General features: G+C 34.1%; 1 protein-coding gene across 1 annotated transcript; it reads left to right on the top strand.

Annotated features, from left to right (window-relative positions):
• Positions 1-25,022: 25,022 nt before the first annotated feature.
• LOC122580229 lies at positions 25,023-25,891 on the top strand. Its single transcript, XM_043752508.1, has one exon. It carries the CDS (start codon positions 25,346-25,348, stop codon positions 25,550-25,552), a length of 207 nt encoding a protein of 68 aa, XP_043608443.1. The 5' UTR covers positions 25,023-25,345; the 3' UTR covers positions 25,553-25,891.
• The last annotated feature ends 940 nt before the right edge of the window (positions 25,892-26,831 follow it).

Below are 26,831 nucleotides of genomic sequence, written 5' to 3'. Positions count from 1 at the left end.
TGGCAAGAACCTGCAAAAAGATAAGTGCATCAGCAGCAAAAAAACGGACATCATCATTGCAACTTATGCAAAATATGGGATTTTAATTGTCATTTTTTTAACAGGTAGTTTATACACGTTTACTTCTATAATGTTAGAAACAACATAATTAGTTGTAAAGTTGATTGCCGCGCGCTAAAGAGTTTAAATGTTCATTGCTCACAAGATGATTGTAGTAATTAAATAACTGTGATGCACCTGGTACCATCACAAGTTTTACTAACATTATTAGTCATCACGATGCAAGACATTGCAATACAAAGAACTTATGCAGATCGAGGAGATAATAAAACTACTGGAAAATGTTATGTACTGCGGGTGGGGTCTTTGGCCAGCTTTGTGCCGAATCAGAATTATCACCTTTTCTTTCCTAAGGAATAATAAGTGAAGCCGTAAAGAAGGTATATCCACTTGATAAGCCTTAAGCGACTAATAATTACCTCTTTCTTATCATTGTCGGACTTGAACTCAGCGACAAACCGTAATATGTTGGAACCACGTTAGCGTGACCGTCACTGATCATGTATCATTCCTGATATCATAATTGACAATAACTGAAATTCCTATGTCTAAGTAAATATATAATGGGCGTATTTACTCTTAGAGACGTAGTATAGGGTTTCCCATTAAGTGATTGTAACTAAGAGGACTAATGGTACATACATTAAACACCAGAAGGGTTGAATGTGTAAATACTAAAGGGTTGAATGTGTAATTACTCTTATTATAAATAGAGGGTAATTAACCCTAAGTTAAGGTTAATCACACACACATAATCCCACACAAATTCGTGTGTGTACTCCTCTCAAATTCGTGCATCATGTTCCAGCCGAATTACTCATCCCATTATTACTTAATCACCTTGTTATGGGAACCCGAAATCAATAGCAATTATGCTTTAATGTTCTTACAGGTTCCACAGGACGATTGGGGATGTTTTATCACTCGAATCAAATCATGTTTATTCCAACATGTGGTATCGGAGCCTCGTTACGAACAATAAGTCGTGATTCGGTTCGAATTTGATGAATTTCGCGAACTAAAAATCTGCAGAATAAGAACTTCGTGCTGACGTCATCACGAACTAAAGCCCACTTCGTGCTGACGTTATCCTCGCGCTGACGTCATCATGGACTAAAGACCACTTCACGCTGACGTCATCTTCGCGCGCTGATGTCATCTTCGCACTGACGTCATCTTCGTGTTGACGTCATCATGGTTTCTGCTGATCTTCGCGCTTACGTCATCTTCGTGCTTACGTCACCTTCACGCTTATGTGATCACACGAACTTCAGCTTATCTCTATACACGAATTAACTACAAGCTCGTGCTTACGTCATCACGAGTGTATGACATCTTCGTGCTGACATCGTCACGACTTTATGATATCTTCGTGCTTATGTCCTCACGACTTAATGATATTTTTGTTCCAATGTCAACACGACTTATGATGACTTCGTGCTTATGTTATCACGAACTATTACCTAAGTTTGTGCTTAATTGATCACAAGTTATTACTTAAGTTTATGTATACTGAAGACGATCTTAGCTGATGAATGTGTTCGTGCTTACTATTTTACCCTATAATTTTGTGGCTGAATTTGTCTCTAATTTTTCAAAGATAATTTTTTCTGAGACATTTTTACCATAGCACATTTTTACAGCTCGATCCCAGCCAGGGGCTCTGCCCCTTGGACCCCGCTCCCAGGGGCGCTGCCCCCGGACCCCCGTAATGTGTGGGGGCTTCGCACTAATGTACATGGTTTCATCATTTGTGCCCAAAGGTCAAATATGATTCTCATGGTGCGTTCTTTTCCTTTTGGATAATGAACACTGAGTATATTGACTCTGCCCAAAGGTGATTTAATACACTTTGTGTGCTAAAAGGAATATTTTTCATGCATAAGATACACGATTCTTAATTTTGTGCCCAAAGGTCAAAAGATAAGCGTTGTGCCGTATGACCCTAATGCTCATGTGTACTTAGATATTAGTTACTTCTGCCCAAAGATGATGTAAATCTAAGTAGAGCCTTATGTCAACTTATTGTTTTGGTGTTTACAATAGGTTACCTATCACTGGCTTCATTAGTATAATGGTCTTAGTCTCATTACTTTTAGGAACATTACTTTAGCCTCTTACGTATTTAGGCATTACGTTAGTTCCATTACTTTTAGAGACATTACTTAATAACCCTTAAATATCTAATTATGAGGAACATTATTATTAGCTCTTAGTTAAGTTTAGACATTACTTTAGTTCCATTAGTTTTATAGATATTGCTTAGTCTGCCTTAGATAGCTAATTATGTCACTATAATCTTATTGCCCTTAGTTTTAGGCATTACTTTATTAATCTTCTATTACTTGTATCATAAATTGATATCCTCCTTATTTCCACTATAGTACCTAACTTAGGCATTAAGCCACTTATTGATGAAAACTTTGCTTCATGAAAGGATTAATCACCTCTAACTTTGAAGATGCTAGACCTTGACTATGTAATTCGCCATAATGAACCCACTGCTATTACTGCTAACTTTTTCGCAGCTCAGAAAGCGAATTTTAAGAATGTGGGATAGGGCGAATCACTTGTCACTAATGATGGTCAAGAACTTCATCAATCATAGTATCTGGGGGAATGTATAAGGCGTATGCAAGTAGCTTAAATACAAAGGAAATAGGAGTATTTGTGAACACATAATGAATATGACTGACATGACTCATAAGTTTAAGAGTCTTAAAATTGAAAGTCTCTGACAATTTTCTTATGCATTTTATAATGACCTCATTGCTTGCTCATTCCGACACCTTCAAAATTAGATTTAATGCTATGAAGGATAAATGGTTGATGAGTGAACGAATAACAATGTGTGTGCAAGAAAATGGTCACCTTAAGTTGGGCCAACCTATATTTATTCACCTTACTACCACTGCTAATTCCATTAAGAGGAAAGATATAATAGTAATAAGACTGCAAATTAAAGTTCAAAAGGCTAATCATGGTGCTTATACCTCTAGTTTTGAGTCCTTGACGAGCAATCCTAACTACAAATTCTGATTGTGCCCAGATTGCCCTAAAATCAAGGAGTAGCTAGCTAAGAAAGGTAACTTATTTCATGTAATATTTGATTCTTTTTATGATGTATCTATTAATACATGTGTGAGTGATTCTAACTATATGGTTCATGTGATTAACTCAACATAAGCATTCCACACAATTCAGAAGCTATCAAATGACCAAAGAAAGCTTAGAGTTGGAAGGGTTGATCTCTTATATGTCGAAACTATGGAGACTTATAACGATTATTCATGTTATATGCACCTATATCTGATCTGAACCCTTAGAGACTTTTATTGATCTTAAAGTTTTGTTTTTTTTAAATCAACTTGATCATAAAATAAAAGTTGTGAGATCAGATAGAGGATGTGAGTATTATGGTTGACATATTGATATTGGTTAAGCTCTTAATCCTTTTCATAACTTTTTGAAAGGAACAAGACATAAGTAACCAATATACCATGTTTGGTTCTCCTCAACAAAATTTAATGTTGCTAAAAGGAGAAATGGAACCTTAATGGACATGGTGAAAAGTATGTTTGTCAACACTAACTTACCTACTTTCCTTTGGACTGAGGTCTTACGCACAGCTGTTTATATACTCAATAAGAGTTCCATTAGAATCTGTCCTTAAGACTCATGGACAGAAAGGAAACTGAGTCTGAGTTATATGAACGTATGAGGCTATTCTGCCAAAGCATAACTCTATAATCCTAACTTAAAGAAACTGAATCCTAAATCACTTACTTGTTTCTTTATCGGTTATTAGTTTTATTGTCTTTCCTACACTACTAGCATTATTGACACGTAGCATGTCACATTTCTTGAGAACTAAGAGATCGGTGGGAGCACGACAAATCATAACTTAAGATTTGCAGGAAGTACAAGAAGAGGGGGGAACCACTCGTCGGTTATTATTACTCCTCCGATAACTCCTCTTGTACCCAACGCTGCTCCTAATATCACTGATTCACCTTCTCTATCAGAATTCTAAACCTCCTAATTAGAGTACTACTAATGATAAAGCATCTAATTAATAATGCTAAAGCAAAGAATCTTACTACTAATGCTAAAGCATCTTCTTTATTGAACCTGAAAATCAACTCAGGAGATCATCTCGGTCACTCATGACCATAACTTTGATGATTTCATTATTTAACTGAAGTTGAGGACATTGGAAAGCTTACTGATCTTACCTCTTATTAAGATGCCATTAATAGTGATCATGCCACTTAGTGGGATGAAGCCATAATTTGAGAGCTTAATTCCATATAGGATAATGACGTTTGGGACTTGGTTGAATTTCTTGAAGAATCCAAATCTATAAGTTGTAAGTGGATCTTCAAAACCAAATTAGACCCGAATGGAAACGTCAAACGCTATAAGGCCATAACCATTTGCGAAGGGCTTTACTCAAAAGGAAGGAATCGATTATCAAGAGACCTTATCTCCTGTTTCATAAAGATTCCTTAAGGATCATCATGACATTCGTATCTCATTATGATTTAGAGTTACATTAGATGGATGTCAAGACCACTTTCCTAAATGCAAACTTGCATTAAGATGGATACATGTGAACGTGAAGTTCCATAAAGTAAATAGCACATGATCTGCAAGTTGAATAAGTCCATATACAGGTTGAAGCAAGCATCACTAAAATGGTACGTTAAGTTTAATGAAATCATAAGAGGACAAGACTTCCTAAGAAAATCAAGTGGATTAATGAACCTATCTCAAGATCAGTGGGAGTAAATTTACAATCCTTGTTTTGCACGTGGATGATATACTTGCAAGTAATAACTTGGATATGTTGCATAAGTCGAAGCGTTTACTTTTCGCAGAATGTCGACATAAAAGATCTCGGTGATGCCTTTAATGTCACAGGTATCGAAATACATCGGGATAGGCGTAATGATGTTCTAGTTCTTTCTCAAAAGGCTTATATTGAACATATCTTAGAACGCCATAACATGCAACACTACACACCCACTATAGATCTATTAGTAAAAGGAAACGTATGTGATTGTTTCCAAAGTCTGAACATTGAGATTAAAGAAAGGGCAAATGAGGATGATACCTTACTTGTAAGTAGTTGAGAGCATTATGTACGCTCAGGTCTGTACTCGTACAGATATCGCTTACATTGACGGTATGCTTGGGATTTAAGTATATAATCCTGGATTAGCATATTGGAAAATGGCTAAAAAGGTTCTACGATATCTGGAAAGGACCAAAGACTACATATTAACTTATAGGAGAGGTGACAACTTAGAAGTAGTGGGATGTTCTAATTCCAATAAGAAATCTACTTCTGAATGTATATTTATGATTAGCTGGCAAACCTATCTTTTGACGGAGTCATAAGTAGAAACTGATTGCAACGTCTACCATGATGTCTGAACGTTCATAATTTCATGTCATGAGATGTTGTTAAAGAACCTGGTCAGTGGACTCGAAAATCGTCAACTTTATTATTAGACCATTGAAGTTTTACTGTGATAACTCAGCTACCGTAATTTTTTGAACAGTAACAGTTCAACTGGCGCTGAGATGTATCTCGATACAAAGTATCTGTTTATGAACAGATTGAGGAAAATGCTCTTTGTATTAAGTACATAAGTACACATAAATATGCTAATGGATCCAATGACCGAAGGTCTTCCTCCTAAAATCTTCGTAGGATACGTATCGAAGATGATGCTTACTTAAAGACATTATGATAGCATGTTGTACTTATTGGTCATTATTATTATGTTAATTAAAATTTTCCTCCTTATTCAGATTTTGTTTGTCTATTAGTTACACTTCGAGCTCATAACAGTGTAAAGACATTATGTAACAAAATTTGTCTTAGTCAATTGATTATTGCTTATTAGTTTTAACTTTGAGTCATAGTTTGATTAGTGGGGGTCCTGAGTTGATGTTCTTCTCTACGACTGTACTTATTGGCTATGATTTCGGTTTAAAACAAAATGAGTATTATTCCGGAACTTATTTAAATACTCATAGATAAATGATCGCTCGGTTAAGTGGGAGAATGTTGGAACCACGTCAGCGTGACCGTCACTGATCATGTATCATTCCTGATATGATAATTGACAATAACTGAAATCCCTATGTCTAAGTAAATATATGATGGGCGTATTTACTCTTAGAGACGTAGTATATGATTTCCCATTAGGTGATTGTAACTAGGAGGGCTAATGGTACACACATTAAACACTAGAAGGGTTGATGTGTAAATACTAAAGGGTTGAATGTGTAATTACTCTCATTATAAATAGAGGGTAATTAACCCTAAGTTAAGGTTAATCACACACACATAATCCCACACAAATTCGTGTGTGTACTCCTCTCAAATTCGTGCATCATGTTCCATCCGAATTACTCATCCCATTATTACTTAATCACCTTGTTATGGGAACCCGAAATCAATAGCAATTATGCTTTAATGTTCTTACAGGTTCCACAGGACGATTGGGGATGTTTTATCACTCGAATCGAATCATGTTTATTCCAACATAATACGCTCCTTTCCTCCAGTCAATCAGAGCTTCCAATAATAATCCTCGGGTTCCTTGCAGTCCATTATGGTCCAGTTGGATAATGACTACAATCTAAATTAACCAATGGTCAAATATAAGTGTATAACTAATTATTCACAATTCTAACTTTTTAGCTTTATAAATACAACTGTTAATTGGATGTCATTAATTAATGTTTGGTCTTGTTAGGCTGGTGCTTATAAACTTCGTGGGGGGCGTCTTCTATGCTTGGGACGCAGGACGGTTATGGACACCGAGTGTCCTTGTGGAGCGTCTTTGGGTTGGAGTCCATACGAAGAAGTTTGTGGACTCCGGAAAGGTGGGGTCTCAGTGTTTTTTTTTTGTTTTATATATGTGTGGGGTATATATGTGTATTTGTGTATGTGAGATAAATTATAAAATAATTGATGATGTAGAAAGAAGTTCCAAGAAGCTTTTTTTTATAGACAGTGAGAGTCCTGAGTAGAGTCCTGGGTGATATGATGCTGAGTTGGCAGATAAGAAGCTCTGCCTTATAAGCACAGGCCTTATAATACCCAATGTAGCTATTACTCTCTTGTCCCGAAAACACAACACGTACTCTGATGGAAAGTTGTATAATGCATGGTAGTGTTAAAAGTATCGAGTTAGTTTCCTTATTAAATAATTCATGCGTAAACAAACTGAACTAACCTTATTTGAACTATCACTTCGCTCTTTATATATTCTACAAAAACTCCCTCTCCAAGAAGACAATGACCCCTGAAATTTTAAGTTGTAACTGTCATTTCGAGAAATGTGAATGTTTGGGCCGCAAGATGGTCTGATCCCCCATCTTTGGTCCCTTCCCTGGCTTTAAATTATCTTTCCTCGAGTGGAGTATATCGGCCCACATTTGCTTGGTCTTCTTAAAGAAACTGTAGTGTCATGTCAAAGTTGAAGGAGAAACCTTGTAAGGTCACCCGTAGTGTAATAAAAGAAGCAATTAGAGATTGTTTTGAGCTTTCCAATGCTAGGAAGAAAAAAAAAATGCAGTAAATAGCCATGTTAGCTCATATGTATGGAGATGGGTAATCGTGGGTTATAATGGATCAAACTGGCCAGATATAAAAATGTAATTGAAAATGAAACGGGTCATATGGGTCAAACGAATCAAAGTAGCCTAACATGTATCCAAATGCTTACAATGGGCTATATCTATTCTATATCATTTGTGTCTTATTTTTGAAATTTGAAATACAAAGAAATTACTATAATATCTGTTTTACCTTTATGATTTCTATATTTATACTGGTTTCATGATGAATTCACACATAATTGGTTGATACTTGATAGGATACCTTATCGACATCTTGGAGACCGCTAGACTAACGACAGTTGGTGGTAACTTCTATTTTTAGTGCTCATCCTAAATTGTAAAGGAACACTGTAATAGGTGGTAAACTTAGAGTGCATTCTTGAGTTTTATTTTGAAGGGATAAAAAAAGAAAGGGTAAGAAACTTTTAGTTTTTGTATTCTTGAGTTTTTTTTTTAAAAAAAAGGGAAGGGAAAGAAAGGGAAAAATAGGATGTTTTGATTTCAAAACTTTCTTGCCACTTTTGGCAAGATTTGGAAGGAAAAGTAGTGAAATTATTATTATATCCCTCAAACTTCTATAAAGGTTTTAATTACTACAAGGCTATATAACTATTTATCACTACAAATCACAAAGCACGCAACGGAAGACAAGATCTATGCAGTTTAATTAATTAACCAAAGTATAGAAGATGTACCTTATAATGGAGAGATTAAAACAAGAACAAGGTTTAAATTAACCTCTCTACGATTGCACACTCAACGTTGGAACGTATGTATGCTAGTACTTGATCACGAACAACCCTTTGTTTAAACCCGAATACCTAGCTAACCCGAAAACCCTTTTTCCTAGCTAAGAGAAACCAAAAATCAAAACCCTTGTGGGTTGGTTTTAGGCCGAGAGAGGGAGAGAGAAGAGAGGAGAGAAAAAACCCTTTTGATTTTAAATGTATGCAAAACAACTAAACATAGGTTTATATTTATAGGCTTAGGAAACTTAATGGCCAAGTCTAAGGGTTTTGGAACCCTTAGTCGACCGTCCCCCCCCCCCCCCGAACATTCTAGAGGGGTTTCCTAATTGTTTCCTAATTCCAACTCTTCTCCGTTAAGTCCGTTAGTTAAGTACCGTTAACTTTTAACTCTTTTAACGGACCTCCGTTAGTTTTTCGTGATCAAATTAATTAATAAATTACATTTAATATATTAATCAATTTATAGTTACATTCACGTTGAGGTGTAACCCCGTAGGCTTAAATACTTTTCGGACACACGTTCATTTTACGTGATCATATTCTAACAGCTTCCACTTGAGCTCGTAACGAATGAAGGTAATAACAGTGGTAAGCGTCTAGCAACACGCCAATGCTCCCGAAAACATTTAAGTATAGTTTTAAATGGTTAAGGCATTTATTATCCCTTTGTTCTGATACCTTTGTTAAATATGAATATCGATCGAGATCATTTCATAATTTAACGATTATGTTTCTCATTCTATAACTAATTAATGATTACCAAATATAATCGAGAACCATCTGGATTGATTTGGGCACGGCCATGCAAACATCTTTAATTAGTCCTAATGAGGGCGCCAAACGGTATCATGCTTCAATTTCAAATTGAAGGAACAAATCCTATATTGACTACACGTGTCAGTCATCATACTTCACGACACTTTCTGAAAATAGCCCTTTATGTACCCCCTTATTCAGGTGAGTTAGAACTACATCTAGTAAGTGTGATTCATATATGCTGACCTACTTGTATCTCAAGTCAAAGGATCAATAAAAGTAACCATTTATGAATTTCACTTAATGACGTCGATCCATAAAGTGATAATTCGTTAGTGGGGTAGTCCGATATGCATCTGCTATGGATATCATGTGAGTTTGGTGGGATTCATCCATTACATATTCTAAGAATATAACCAATCACTCACACTTGTCTTCGTTTAATTATATTCCCATATAATTAATCGACAATGGACAATTTAGAATATTTAATAATATATAAAATATTAAATGAAATATTCAAGGATTAAACATGCAAATATAGGACACAATTTAATATTGAATGAAATCAAACATATCAAGTACTTTATTTCATTATAGAAAATATAAATTGTTTAACATCCCTTATTCAAATACCGAAACAACAGATTTACATGAAATAACTAGCTAATTTAAGTCCTATGCCATCGGCATGCCTTTCAAGCTTGGGCCTAGACAAAGCTTTTGTGAAAGGATCAGCTAAGTTAAAATCTGTGCGAACTTTGAGTAAATTGATCTCTCCTAGTTCGATCTGCTCTCGAACATAGTGATATCGTCCAGCATAATGTCTGGCACCTTTCTGAATTCCGGGTTTGTTGGCAATGATTAATGCACCGGTATTATCACAGTACAAATCAGTGGGTAATTCATTTGAGGGGATCACGTCAAGCCCGCTAATGAACTTCCTTATCCAGACTGCTTCCATTGCGGCTTCTGAGGCGGCAATGTACTCAGACTCTGTTGCAGACATGACGAGTGTGGTTTGCTTCTTGCTTTTCCAGTCCACAGCTCCTCCGTTTAAAACGAAGACGAATCCTGATTGAGACTTCGTGTCATCTTTATCAGTTTGAAATCCAGCATCACAGTATCCGGTCACTTTGAGCTCTAAGTCTGGATTTCCTCCATACACCAAGAATATATCTTTAGTAGCTCTTAGATACTTCAGAATATTTTTAACAGCAATCCAATGGCTTTCATCAGGATTTTGTTGATATCGGGTTACGATGTTTTGCGCGAACGCCACATCGGGTCTGGTGCATCTAACCACATACATAATAGATCCTACAGCCGAAGCATAAGGAATTCTATTCATACGCTCTACCTCACTAGGCGTAGAAGCACCTTGTTTGACAGATAAACTAAGTCTTTCTTGCATAGGTATAGACCCACGCTTAGAGTTCTCCATCTTGAATCGCTTCAAGATCTTATCAATATAAGCACTTTGACTTAGTCCAATTAATCGCCTTGATCTATCTCGATAGATTTTGATTCCAAGAATAAATGCCGCTTCTCCTAAATCTTTCATGGCAAAACACTTTCCAAGATGGGATTTAACATCTTGCAACATTGGAATGTGTTTTCCTATGATTAATATGTCATCGACATACAAGACAAGAAAAGTAACATTACTCCCACTAGCTTTGCGATATACACATGGCTCATCGGGATTTTGAACGAAACCAAACTTTTTGATTTCTTCATCAAACCATTTATTCCAACTTCTTGATGCTTGCTTTAGTCCATAAATGGATCTTTGAAGTTTGCATACTTTGTTGGGATGTTTCAAATCAATAAAACCTTCCGGTTGATCCATATAGACTTCTTCATCCAAGTAACCATTTAAGAAGGCAGTCTTAACATCCATTTTCCATATCTCAAAGTCATAGTACGCTCCTATGGCTAAGAGAATCTTAATAGCTCTAATGTCCGCAACCGGAGAAAAGGTTTCTTCATAATCAACACCGAAACGTTGAGTATAACCTTTCGCCACGAGACGAGCTTTATAGGTGTGTACATTTCCATCCATGTCCGTCTTCTTCTTGAAGATCCACTTACACCCAACAGTTTGAGCATTTTGTGGAATATCAACCAAGCTCCAAACTTGATTGTCTTTCATGGATTTCATTTCCACCTTCGTAGCTTCAAGCCATTTGTCATATTCCGGATCTGATAATGCAGCTTCGAAATTCGGAGGCTCATCGAGATCTCCCACAACGTCTTCTTCTACCATCAGACATAGTCTTTGGGTAGGACGTCTTGTCCTTTCGGACCTATGAAGTTGAATCGTTTCATTATCATCGACTTGAGGTTCATCACTTTGAACATTTCCCCCCCCCCCCAAGTTGATGATTGCTAGTATCGTCAGAAGATGACACATCTTTCTCTTGAGTCTCATCAAGTTCTACAATCCTCCCACTGTTCTTTTGAACTAACTTCTTTTCAAAGAACTCAGCATAACGAGCAACACGAACAGTGTTTTTGGCGGGATCATAGAAGTCGTAACCCATCGTTTCCTTAGGGTATCCGACAAAGATGCACTTAGTAGTCCTGGGTTCAAGTTTGTCAGGCGTATCGCGCTTCACAAGTGCCTCACATCCCCAGACTCTTAAGTAAGACAAATTAGGGACATCACCATGCCATAATTCATACGGTGTCTTGTCAACCTTCTTGGTTGGAACCATATTGAGAATGCGTACAGCAATCTCTAGAGCATAATCCCAAAACGAAAATGGGAGAGTTGTACAGGTCATCATTGATCTCACCATGTCTAGCAAGGTTCGATTTCTCCTTTCAGACACTCCATTATGCTGAGGAGTGTATGGAGGAGTAAGTTGTTGGACAATGTCACATGCTTTAAGATAATCCTTAAACTCTTGGCTTAAGTATTCACCACCTCGATCCGAACGAAGAATCATGATGGTTTTACCGAGTTGATTTTCAACTTCATTTTTAAACTCTTTGAATGTTTCAAAGACTTCATGTTTATGTTTAAGCAAGTAAACATAACCATAACGACTGAAATCATCCGTAAAAGTAATGAAGTAGCTAGCTCCTTTTCTTGACACATGTCTAAATGGGCCACAAACATCGGTATGAATGAATCCAAGAAGATCTTTAGCCCTTTCTGGCGAATGCTTAAAGGGTTTTCGTGTCATCTTGCCGGAAACACATGACTCGCATTTATCAAATGATTCATCATTCAATTTTAAGATCCCTTCACGTTGAAGTCTTTCAATGCGGTTTTTGCCAATGTGTGCAAGACGACAGTGCCAAATATAGGTAGAGTCCAAGTCAGTCTTGGCTCTTTTGCTAACATTATACATTGAATTATTTGAAACACAATCACGCATATCAATTTCATAAATACCATTAAAAGCAATAGCATCAAAATAATGAACACTATTTTTAGAAACTGAAATACCAATATCACTAAAAACATTGATGAATCCGTTGTCTTTCAACAAAGAAACTGAAATAGCACCTCTAGTAATAGAAGGTGCATAATGACAATTGTCTAGAACAATAATTAAACCGGAAGGAAAAACTAAATGAAATTCTCCAATCGCTTCAACAGCTGCTGGTAGACCATTGCCCACTATCAACTGCAAAGCTCCGGGCTTCAGTTTCCTCCTTTTCCTAAACCCCAGTAGTTCATTACAGATATGAGTTCCACAGCCAGTGTCATAAACCCACGATTTACGCTTAGTTAAGGAAAATAATTCAATGGTGAAGATACCTAAAGTACTAGCGCCGCTAGTATTCTTCTTCTTCGAGTTCAACTCGGCAAGATACTTAGGACAGTTCCTCTTCCAATGCCCGACTTCATTAAAATGATGACAGCTCTGGTCTTTAGCCGGATGCTATTTCTTAGCTGGAGGAGTCTTCTTTGGCTTGGAAGGGTTTGCAACTTGCTTGCCCTTTCCATTGCCATCAGCTTTGCCTCTAGCTCTTCGCGATCTTTTAGCTTTTTGGATCTGACCCCCTTTGATCATAAGAACATTAGAGTCATTGGCCTTTTTAGGAATCTTCTTCTCAAATTCAATGAGCATAGCATGGAGTTCATTAACACTCTTTTTCAAAGAGTGCATGTTATAGTTTTGCACAAAACTCTCAAATTCATTTGGAAGAGATTTGAGAATCATGCCAACTTTAACATCTTTGTGATAAGCATACTCCATTGATTCCATCTTGTCAAAAATGCTTTTCATCTTAAGCACATGACTGCTAACCGGCTTTCCAGATTCAAGTTTCATGTCATGGAGTTCCACGACATTATCGAAAAGTTCCACTCCGGCTTGTTTCTCATATAAAGATTTCAACTCGCTGATCATATCATATGGAGTGTAAAGTTCGAATTGTTTCTGTAGCTCAGGAGACATGCTCGCAAGCATCAAACAACAAACTTCATTGAATCTAGTGTACTGAATTTATAGTCAGCTTTTTCAGCTGCTGTAGCAGTTTCAGCCGGTTCATTAGGCCATTGTTTTTCAATGACATCCATACGTTCTTCAACTCGCAGAACAATTCGTAGTTGACGAAACCAGTCATTGAAATTTGATCCAATAAGCTTTTCTCTTTCAAATATTTGCCGAAAAGTATTGGTGTTTGTGGAGGGATTCATCGCCATCTACAAAACAGATTAAGTTCAAAAATCAATATTTTCGATAATCAATCCCTAAGAAATTAATTACCCAAATGTTTATGGAATAAACAATTAATTTCATCAAGGCTAGGATCCAATTGACATGCAACTATTTCATCAGTTGATCTGCTAGAAATGATTGCACTCAAAAGGTAAGTGACGATCAGTAATTGCATTACAAGTGCAATTCCTAGAAAGTATGGGACCTACGTAAGACACTCAATTCATCAAGCGATCTTTTGTAGTCATGTTTTGTCCCATCTTTTGCCACGGGTCAAGGTCTCACCGCTTAACTCGCTTTAAGTCGTCCAACTAAGAACGTGCAAAATTGACCACCACTGTGTACCAGTGAATGGGTTTTGCCATGCAATCGTCATTTCACCACTGTGTACCAGTGAGTAAAACAACGACCCCATGTGTCCTTGACAAATTGGATGGCAATGACTTAAGTTTATTGGGTCATACAATTTGATATGTGATCAAAAAGTTATGTTTAGAAGATTCATGCATATCTTCTAAACATAATATTTAATAAAATCATTTGTATAGTCTTAATAACACAAGAGAGCTCGGTAGCTCCATTTGAACGCACAAAGAAGCGCAAGGGCAAAGGTATGCGATAAACGCGATTTAAAAACCCGCCCTTTTAGAAGGCTAGCGCACTCCGGCTTATACCTCTCTTAGAGTTTGTTCAAATGGGTGAGCCGGTGTATCTCAAGGTTGTAGGACTCCAATTTTATTAAAAAATCTCTTATTTCGATATTGCTTAGTCAAGTTTATCTTTTCTCAAAACAATTTTACATCACAATTTATATCTCAATATATATGCAAAATCATAAACTATAACTATTAAGCATGCAACGAGTTATGGTAGGCCACCTAAACATGTCACTATTGTTTATTTATGTCTAATCCGGCTCCCCCTTCAAAGAAGAGGACCACATACATCAAGTTGTCTTGATTGCGTAAGCCTTAAACATGTACATCACAAACAATCATCATATAATCACATAGTTAGCTTTCTGGAAATTCCAGTAGCTTCACGACCTGTTTAGACCTGTTTCTGGTCCGATTCAGATTTCGACCAGAACTACAAAGTTTTAGCCCTATGTGTTGAGCATCTACAGTTCAAATCACGACATCTAACTCATTACGGATTAAAAGATATGAATTTTTTAGTAAACTGTTGCAAAACAGAAAGTTTATACGAAATATTCACATTGTCACACAATTAATTATACAATTATCTAGCATAATTAACCCTAATGATCAAGATTTTATATCAATATATCTAAGTAAGAATCATGAATGATTTGCATGAAAAATTCATGATTTTTACTTCTTTTTAACAATTAAAATTAAAGGTACATAATATAAACATGCAATTTATCACATAAACATGCTTAATTAATCAAAACTTGGATTAGGAACCCTTTTTTTCTGGAAAATCTCGAACCATATATATATATATATTAAATAAAAATTTTCCATATTTAAATAATGTAATTAAATTACAAAATCAATTTAAATATATACATATATATAGCCAAAAAATTCAATAATCAAGAACCCTAACCCCCTTCAAGTTTTGATCTTTTGGTAATCAAAAAACATACATAGTAGGCTCGTGATACCACTGTTGGGTTATATAACTATTTATCACAACAAATCACAAAGCACGCAAACGGAAGACAAGATCTATGCAGTTTAATTAATTAACCAAAGTATAGAAGATGTACCTTATAATGGAGAGATTAAAACAAGAACAAGGTTTAAATTAACCTCTCTACGATTGCACACTCAACGTTGGAACGTATGTATGCTAGTACTTGATCACGAACAACCCTTTGTTTAAACCCGAATACCTAGCTAACCCGAAAACCCTTTTTCCTAGCTAAGAGAAACCGAAAATCAAAACCCTTGTGGGTTGGTTTTCAGCCGAGAGAGAGAGAGAGAAGAGAGGAGAGAAAAAACCCTTTTGATTTTAATTGTATGCAAAACAACTAAACATAGGTTTATATTTATAGGCTTAGGAAACTTAATGGCCAAGTCTAAGGGTTTTGGAACCCTTAGTCGACCGTCCCCCCCCCTAGAACATTCTAGAGGGGTTTCCTAATTGTTTCCTAATTCCAACTCTTTTCCGTTAAGTTCGTTAGTTAAATATCATTAAGTTTTAACTCTTTTAACGGACCTCCGTTAGTTTTTCGTGATCAAATTAATTAATAAATTACATTTAATATATTAATCAATTTATAGTTACATTCACGTTGAGGTGTGACCCCGTGGGCTTAAATACTTTTCGGACACATGTTCATTTTACGTGATCATATTCGAACATTTTCTTTTCCTTCCCTTCTAACTCAAGAATATATTTAACTATCAACATTCTTTTTTTTTCTTTCAACTCGAGAATGCCTCTTTGTTATGTAATCATCTATTCTTTCTTCCCTTATTCAATCTTCTCTTTTCTTTTCTTTTAATAAAAACTCGAGAATACAGTGTAAGATAAAGCCAACGCAATGGTTGGTGGAGAAGTATAAAATAGTTTTGGGTAAAAAGAATGATATCATATGGAATTTTCATATACATGTTTGAGTGGTTCTACAACATTGTAAAATTTGAATGCATATTAAAATCTCATGCCAAAAGCAAACAAAACATCAATTATAGGTACTGAAAATAAAGAAACAAAAAGAAACTTAGGCAAAAACATACTTCATTGAATGGGTCGGTCAAGAGGTCTGTACATTTGGTCACCTGTGATAACTTGTAAGTTTGATTGTGGTGACGAACTCAGGGTCATGGTCAAATGCCTATACCTGTAACAAAACACAATGTTGAAGGCATAGAGATTAAACATTTCAAAAACAAATTTTAAAAGAAAAAAGCCCATGTTTTTTTATGTGATTCAATCACTGGGCATGATTCAATTCTCCTTCTATCCCTGCTCATTCTCCTCTTAATTGAAAGTCAGGTTCTTTGGCCAACCTGTTTCATTGATGATTTGATCACTGGTGCCAACGTGATTATATTCTATATTATGTGCGCGCATTATGCTAAGTGTATGTACTCTTAAATCGTAGGTTTCGTAACTTATCCATATCATCGAAGCTAAAACCCCTAAAAAGTTAACTTATTAATGTATGCATTAGATCATCAGATACCTGTGAATTCAAGCTAAATTTTTACACAATTAGGACCTTTAAAAATTTAACTAATCAATATTATGTATCCACAAATACTTATTAATTCAAGGCACTATCTACGCAGTCATAATTTCGAAAGTCATCCAAAGTGCATTCAAATAACTACATCACCCTAAATCAGAAAGCCATAAACACGATAAAGTATATCCGAAATTTTAAAAAAGAAAGATGCAATAGACATTTTATCAAACACTTTCAAAGTTGAAGAGACGAACCTGGATGAATGGAATATCTTTCTACCAACATCTATATCTTAAACAACAATCTTTAACACCGATTTCAATCAATAAATATAATCAACACATTCCATGAAATTCTATATCAATGAAAAATCAATCAAAAATAAAAAATAATAATCAATAAGAAACAAACCTGTTGTCACGATTTCCATAATCAAGATTGATTGTGTGTATTGTTAGTAACGAGAGCAAGTACCCGCGCGTTGCGGCGGTGAGGTGGTGGGTGATACCTAGGTCATAGAGTATGATAGGTTATAGGAGTTGATATGTCATAGAGTATGATAGTCGAATGCCTTAGCCGTACAGGCTCCGCCATCAGATTTAAAAATTTGTCGAAAGTATATCGAATGACATCTCTAATGAAAGAGCATGAAATTTTAAGAACACCCATACAATTTTTATAATTTATCGATGTACGGTTTTTGAGATAAAAGATTTTGAATGAATTGGAGGAATAAATGATTTATGGAGGAGAGAGAAAAAAGATGATTGATTGAGATTTGAGGAGAGAGAAAGGGTATTATAGTTATTTTAGATAAATATAGAATAGATAGGAGGGGCATTTTAGAGAAGTACTTAAAATCAATATTGAAAATTTCAAGTTCAATGTTGAAAATCTACTTTATAATATAGTATAGATATAGATATAATAACGAAGGAATTAGGTTAATTACTTTGAAAGAAGAAGAAGAGACTGAAAGATGGATTTTCAAGCAAAATAGAAGATTGATATGGATCTAAGCGGAACTAATTTGATGTGTGTGCTATACGGTAAGTGATGGGTTGGATAGTTAGAACTGCTATTGGTTACATAGGTACTCAAATTCTGATTCAATATTCAAATTTAGAAAGAGGAGGGAAGCAATATTGGACTGGCCTATGTACATGAAAAACCGTCATTATCTCTTAAGTGTTTGGAGTTTGGACAAATTTGGTAGATGTTGTACACGTAGGATGTGTAAGCATGCCACATAGAACAAGGATAGAAAAACCCAAGGATTCATTTATATAGTGTGTATGTACTAGTTTTAATACCCGTCTCATACATGATTCGTGAGTATGATATAAACTGTGGTTAATGTAAATCGATGATCGAAACTAAATTAAAATAAACAGTAATGATTAATATAATATATATTTAGTTAAAGTTTTGGATTTACCTTAAATTTTTAGAATCACATCAAAATCAGAACTTGTAAACATAGTGGATGAGGGCAAATAGCCTTGTGATTTCGGATGTAAACTCAAATTTTTTAAATCTTCATGTTAATACCTAATAACTTATTATAATTAATAGGAGTATTAGGGGTTAAATAATTGAGAAAGAAAAAGAGACAATTTATTAATGAGAAAACGATCAATCAAATAAGGTTATAATGCATTTTGTAATAATAAGTCAAGATTTAGAGTTTGAATTCTAATTCTAAAAAAGGAAATCGAATTTATATACAATTAAAAAAGATAATGTAATAAAATAAATAAATTAAAAGGATACGTGTTGATCAAGTATTACGCCACATGTCGTTTAAATAACATCTTAATCCTGTTTTAGTTTATTGATAGATAGATACGAGTATAATTTTGCAAGTTGTGAATTTTTTCAAGTTCTCTATTCGAAGTATTTAATACATTCTCAAACTTTTTCCTTTCTATACTCTCTAATAAATTAAATTGTGTTTACTTAGTTTTATATTAAGATGAACTTTTTGTTCAAAAAGCTCTACACAATAATAGAAACAACAATAGAAACAATAATAAAGTATGATTTATACACAATAATAGAAACAACAAAGTCAGGTACACATAATAACAAACAGAATAAATAAAGTATGATTTATACACATAATAACAAACAGAATAAATAAAGTATGATTTATACAATAGCAAATGCACACAAAGTTAAGGGGTGGGGGATTACCAACTCAAAACCTTTTATCTTAATTTTCTCCAATTTTTTCCCATCTTTCTCAAATCACTGATGCCACTTTTCCTACACTTCCTCAAATCTCCACCTCATCATTTCTTTTTTATTTCTTTTTAATACATAAAAATAAAAACAAAATAAAATCAAAACATATATATATAATCAATAATAAAATACAAATACAAGGACTAAAATGTACAATTAACATAAATAAAAATATATTTTCAAATTTTATATATTATCAAACTATAAGGGCTGAAATATAAATAAAATAATAAATTTAAAAAAAAAATTGACGGTTCCTTCTTATTCCTTCCCATATATATAGGGTAACATTCCGGTGAGAACACTCTTAAAATAAGAACGATGAGAACACCATAAAAACATCATTTTGATGCGTTAAAAGTCCATAAAACTAACATAGTGCATAACTAATTATCATTATTTAAGTGATTAACAACACATTCATCCGTCAAAATTGAAATAATCATGTTTTTAGTTTTGTGCATCCGTCTTGGATGCATATTTATCAAAATGTTGCATCCAACAAAAAAAGTGATTTTTTCGATTTTGATAAATCAATGTGTTGTTAAACATTTAAATAATGATAATTAGTTATGCACTATGTCAGTTTTATGTACTTTTAATGCATCAAAATGATGATTTTAAGGTGTTTTCACCGTTCTTATTTTAAAACTATTCTTATTTGATTGTCCATTATATATATATATATATATATATACATATATATACATACATATATACAAATTCACCATTGCCATATATATAAAAAAAAGCAGAAGAAAATGGTAATGTTCAGAGGTCCCACAAACATGAACCCAGCCAATCACAACGTTTGTCTCCTCTCTCCTTATTTCCTCAACCCGGTAAATTTTCACGATTTCATCTTTCTCTCTCCAACGGGGAACGGCCGGCGGTGGTGTACCCGCGCGGGCCTATTAGACATAGGTTAGTTTATATATATTAAGTTTCCATATTATTAATTTCCATGTATTAAGTTAGGCTGCTCTATAAATATAGTTTCTTGTAATCTCTATCAATAACACAACAACATAATAATACAATTACAATTACAATAACTTACAAGATTTATCATGGTATCAGAGCCAAGAATCCAGATACAATTCCGACCAAGAAAAATAAAAGAATAAAAAACTAAATCTGGTCGAGTGCAATTAACCCTTAATATCTTCGAATTAAACAACACCTCCGCCACCATTAGCTTCGAAACCAATTTCTGAATACCCTACAAATTTCGCGACCTCCGGCACTGTCACGCGCCTCCACGTGCCGCTTCATCATCTCGCCGGAAAAAGTAAAATCCAGTCGATTCGCCTCTTTTTGCGGCGCGTTACTGTACATTGCTGACATATTTGTAATCCATGACGAATTCCAGCCAAAACCCTGTTTTCAATTTTGCCTCCTGCCGATTTCCGTCATCGTCAGCCGCTGTCGGCCACCGCCGACCTTCGCCAGAAACCCTAGTTTTTGGATTTTTTCTTTTTTTTTCTTTCAGAATTCACTGTAAAAAAAGCTATAGAGATCGTACCCACTAACGGCGGTCCTATACAAGCATGGTTTAGAGATGGTACCGACAAACGACGGGCCTATCCACTTCGCAGAAATAATCTGCATATAAAATACTTGTTTAGTGATTGTACTGACAATGGTGGTCCTATACAACAACAGTTAGAAGATCGTTCCGACTAACGGCGGTCCTAGCTACTTCTATTCACAAATTTCCGCCGTACAAAGGCGGCACCGCTTACAACAGCGTTTTGCTTTTTTTTTTTTCCAGCATAAATACAAGCCGGAGGCAGAAACGGTGGAGAAAAGGAGTTTGAAGAGAAGAAGTTGAAGATGAAGACATTGCTTTTAGATTTAAGTTTTTTTATGTTTCTTTATTTTTTGATTTTCAAACTAGAATCGCCCTGCGCTTAGCTTGCGGGGGAGTATTAGACATAGGTTAGTTTCTATATATTAAGTTTCCATAATATTAATTTCCATGTATTAGGTTAGGCTACTCTATAAATATAGTCTCTTGTAATCCCTATTAATAACACAACAACATAATAATACAATTACAACAACCTAAAAGGTTTATCCGTTAGGGGCAAACCGCTTACCCGATTCCACTCCCTTCCTCTTAGATAAATATAATAACAAATCACACAAAGTTTAGAATTATGTTAACTAGTTTAACACGAAGGTGTGTATATTATATAAAGAATAAATTAAGCGTTTGTTACTAAAAAAAAGCACACCTTTCAATGAATGATATATTATAAAAAATAAAAATAAATTAAAAAACTTACTATATTTTCATGTGTTAATCTTTTAATTTTAACTTTTTAAGTATTAAACATGATGATACTTCTAAAAAAACGAAATAATAGAAAACAAAATGTAGACCAAGATTTATGAATATTACCCATGCTTAGATGACACATTTCCTCATCCATGTGCAACCCATGTGTGATGTGTGTTAATTGTTCCATTCTAATCAATCGTATAGTTCTTATCAACTAGCTAAATTGTCAAAGATGGCGTGGTTTTATCCTTCGTTCATTCTTATTTAACCAGAATCATGCACGATTATAAATATTTACTAACACGGTAACTACATAATGTGGCGGTGGTGTGATGACAGTGACCGATGGTGATGGTGGCGACATATGTGATGGTGATGGCGGCGTTAAATGGTGTATGCAATTGATGGAAATGTATTTGATTTAAAGGGAGTAGTAAAAGTTTTTTATAACATAAGAGACATCGTATAATTTAATATTAAGAGATAGTGGTGATTTAATTCATTAAAGATAATTTGGTAAATTTATATATTTTATATTTTTTAACTTTTAATATGAGGTTATAATTTTTACCTAGTAATATTAAGATGGATAAAGTTATACTCGATACCCAGTCAAGGTGCCAACCACGGGCTTCGTGGATCGCCAAGTTAAGACTATGGTCGTTAGTGGTACTGTGGTAGTGTGTGGTTATCTTTTTAGTATATTATATTTTTATAAACAATTTAATTGACTCTGACTTTTCTTTATACATTTATGAGCTAGGTTAATTAAATGTAGATAGTAGTTACGTTTCAGAAGAAAAAAAATTAATACTTTTTTATGTACTTCAATCAAATTTTGAAAATTAAAACCAGACTTATATATTTTACATTTTAAAATAGAATATATATATATATAGGGACAATCAAATAAGAACGGTGATAACACTTAAAAAATATCATTTTGATGCATTAAAAGTCCATAAAACTAACATAGTGCATAACTAATTATCATTATTTAAGTGCTTAACAACATATTGATCCGTCAAAATAAAAAAAATCACGTTTTTTGGTGGATGCGTCATTTTGAATAATATGCATCCAAGATGGATGCACAAAATAAAAAACATGATTTTCTTGATTTTGACAGAGCAATGTGTTGTTATACACTTAATTATATAACGGATGATAATTCATGGCTCCACACAAGTATAAACTTCAAAATTACACATAAGTTATTCAGAAAACAATCCAAAAATAATTTTCATGTAAAGAATAATCATCGGTTGGGCTTGATTTGAAAAGTTCTCAAAGGTTATCGCAAAAAAAGGGTTCTCAAAATAACTTTAACCCTATATATATATATATATATAGGGTGACAATCAAATGAGAACCAACTTAAAATTAGAACAAATGAGAACACTTAAAAACTACATTTTGATGCATTAAAAGTCCATAAAACTGACATAGTGCATAACTAATTATCATTATTTAAGTGTTTAACAACACATGGATCCGTCAAAATCGAAAAAAATCATGTTTATTGTTGTATGCATCATTTTGAAAATATGCATTCAAGATGGATGCACAAAACAAAAAACGTGATTTTTTCAATTTTGAAGGATCAATGTGTTGTTAAACAATAATGATAATTAGTTATGCACTATGTTAGTTTTATGGACATTTAATGCATCAAAATGATGTTTTTAAGTGTTCTCACCGTTCTTATTTTAAAAGTGTTCTCACCGGAGTATTACTCTATATATATATATATATATATATATATATATATATATATATATATAACAACTTTAAAATAAGAACGGTGAATATAAGGGACAAATTTGGAATTTTGTTTTAATTATCTTTCTCATGTTTAACTTTTAAATCATAAAAATCATGTCAATTAATTTGATTTTTCAAGCTTTTTAATTTAAGATCCATTTTCTCAAATAACAGATTTATATGCAATTGTGCATCCTTTTACAAATAAAAAAAATTGCATCGAACAAAAATGTGCATCCATATCCATTAGTAACTGAAAAAAAGTGTGCATCCATAATCCACTAACTAACAAAATCACAAGCATGATATAAAAACTTCAAGAATCTCATGATGCAGCTTTTAATTTGTTCATCCACACCTAAATATAAACAAAATATCTATAATTTACAAGTGGATGCATTGTATTCTGTATAAACAAAATTGAAAAAAAAACATCCTTAATCTTGAGCATTTTTCGTTGAAAAAGATACCAACAAAGAAATTTAATTACTATCATACCAAAAAAGAAATTTAAATATAAGATTGGATGCACTTTGCATCCCTTGAAAACGATATTGGATGCAAGATAAATGGATGCATTTTCAATACATCAGTCTCTAAGTTTATTCTCATTGATTTAAAAAACAAGAAATGCATAGCCTTGGACCCGAATGGAAACATGTATACAACCGAATAAACATCGTTTCGATCCAATTCAAAATCAACCTATAAATCCAACGACAGGGACCGCGTATTTCCCGCGGGATGATATGGCAATGTTGTATTCGAGAATCGAGATCTGACGTGTTGTTAGAAGTGCAAAAGAATGCAACTGTGGTAAGTTGGATGTGGTGGTGGCCAAAAATAATTAGTTTCTGAAAATTCAATTTGGGATAGGTTAGATGAGAAGTAGAAATTATTGTACAGATTGTTGGTTTGTTGCAGCAAATGGGGGTATTTGACAGGGACGTGTGTATATTTATCTTTCCAATAGTACCCTTTTATTTTATTTTTAATTTGAAAAACCATTGGGTTTTTTACAACCGTAGATTAAAGCACTCAAAGGTGGACAACTGTTCTTATTTGGTTCGCATTTTTATGTAGTTCGCATGTGATTGTAACCCGAAAAGTGAGTGTGTGGTTGTCATGTAGCTAAGTTAGGTATGAACCACTCACATATTAATTTTTTAATATTTTTAATAAATGATAGCCCCCGTGTATATTATGGATTAAAAAAACAAAATGTGAGGGGTTCTATTCCCAAACTAGGTACATAACAACCACATATTCCTAACCTCATATATATATATATAGGGTAAGGTTCAATTAAGAACCATTTAAATTGGAAGAACCATGAGAACCACTATATTATAACTTGTTGTTCATATGTGATAGGTATATGTGAACATATTTGTTCACGTAGATTCATTTGAGAACCATTCATATATGAACATAGATAATATTAGTTATATCTTGACATGTTCATATGTGCATGAATTTGTTCACATAAACTATTCACATATGAACAACAAATTATAATTAAAAGGTTCTCATGGTTCTTCCAATTCAAATGGTTCTCATTTGAACCTTTTCCCATATATATATATATATATAATGATAGCCAAATTACTTGAGAGTACTTTCATTTTAATTTAATGTTCAAGTATCTTATTCTTGTGAAAAGGGCATCTTTCACATGTAAAATTGGTACCGATCTTTTCACTAGTATTCCAAGTTAGCTAATAGTTTATGATTGATATTTCGTTCTTATTCAACCAAATAATTATCCACCCTCACAAGCTTTGTCCAATATAACTTATATAATTAACCCCACAACATATCAATTAACTAAAACCCATGCCAGTATGCCACCTTGTTCCTTATCCTACTATACCATCAATAAGAAATTGTCTACATAGCTAAGACCTGACTTGGGCCAAAATAATTGCATCCAAAGTTCAAGTATTTGTTAACAATCTTCTATTCTTTCCATCCCGGTTTTTTGTGAGTCAAAATGCATGACTGGGCTGCTCCGATCATAGCTTCGGCGTTGTTTGCGTTTTTAGCACCTGGACTCATAGTCCAGATGCCAGGAAAAGAGTCGCCTATCGGTTTTATGAACATGAAAACTAATATAGTCTCTATGTGTATACATACTGTTCTTTATGGTTTGCTTCTTATATTGTTTCTTGTTGTACTCGACATACATATGAATGCTTAGGCATATATCTATGTATGTACTCAGACAACATGGCACTATTGAAGATTGGTTTCCTCTTAATTCTTAGTTATCAAGTCCATGATGTTTTATTTACCCCTTATATATGATCATATGCGTATGTAATTTCATGTTTTTCCAGGTTTGGGATAAAAAATCTTATGTAATTTGCTTTGAAGCATGCAAGTCATTATGTGTGTTTGGTTCATAGAAATGACAACGAAGAAGGGATCACTTTCTTTTTCTTTCCCATATAGTTGAATTTGTTTGGTATGATATGATGCATTGAAATTGTACTGTATATTGGATATCAAACTCATTAATGTATGAAGATTTTAAACATATCTAAGCTGATGTTTTTGAAAACCGATTTTGATTCACATTCGCAACCCAGACGCATAATAGCTTGGACTAAAAAATTATTGTCTTATGACCCGAAATATGTACATTTAGTTGATGAAAGTGACAAATCAAAGCTCACACAGTGTATACAAAATAATTCATCTAATTAGTTCATATTATTATCAGTATGAAATCAAAAGAAAAACTCTAATCACTGAAACCCGAAACGAAACAATATTATTTCCTTTTATGCTACAAACTAATTAATGGTATGCATAGCCGTAGGCAGTTAGGCACTCTAGCAACTGTATGACAACTATTTTTTTTAAAGGCAAACAGATTTACACCCTTTACGTGCATGGATGCGTCCACGCCGATCCGACTTCTGGCAATGCCCTAAAGGGTTTGTTCCCCATGTGTTAGATGAATATAGCATTGCTAAGGCCTCTCACCCTATTCGCATGTGGTAGAATTCAAACCTAAAACCTCTAGGAGGAAACCACGTTATGAAAAACCTTAAACCACGAGATAACAATGGTTAATAAATACATTTTTGTGTATTGAGAGAAACTTATGTTTATCATTCATCGCTTATTTATGAATAATAATAATAATAATAATAATATAATTATATATAATTTACAACAACTTAGACAATAAATTAAACTTTCAAGCTATGTATATCTAGCTGCTTTAGTAATTAGTCTGGCACTAAAATTATTGGCAACTTTCGGTCGCCGTTTGGCATTTTCTTGTACAAGTAGTTGAAATTTAAGTCAAAAGTCAAACTTATGGTGGAAAAAGATGTTTTATAGCGCGGGAATCAGGAAGCGGTAGGCAACAACATTCCCAATGATCTCGTGTGGTTTACCAAATAACTAGTCACATGTCCGCGCATGTTACGGCGTGGTAGTGACTTCGGCGATGGATAGTGGCGACG

The sequence above is a fragment of the Erigeron canadensis genome, chromosome 8, assembly GCF_010389155.1.
Source record: "Erigeron canadensis isolate Cc75 chromosome 8, C_canadensis_v1, whole genome shotgun sequence".
NCBI lineage: Eukaryota > Viridiplantae > Streptophyta > Magnoliopsida > Asterales > Asteraceae > Erigeron > Erigeron canadensis.
This window is presented reverse-complemented; position numbering and strand designations above follow the sequence as displayed.

Coding starts and splice junctions, on each gene's coding strand:
- LOC122580229 (XM_043752508.1), top strand. CDS start 25,346: ATGCATGACTGGGCTGCTCCGATCATAGCTTCGGCGTTGTTTGCGTTT.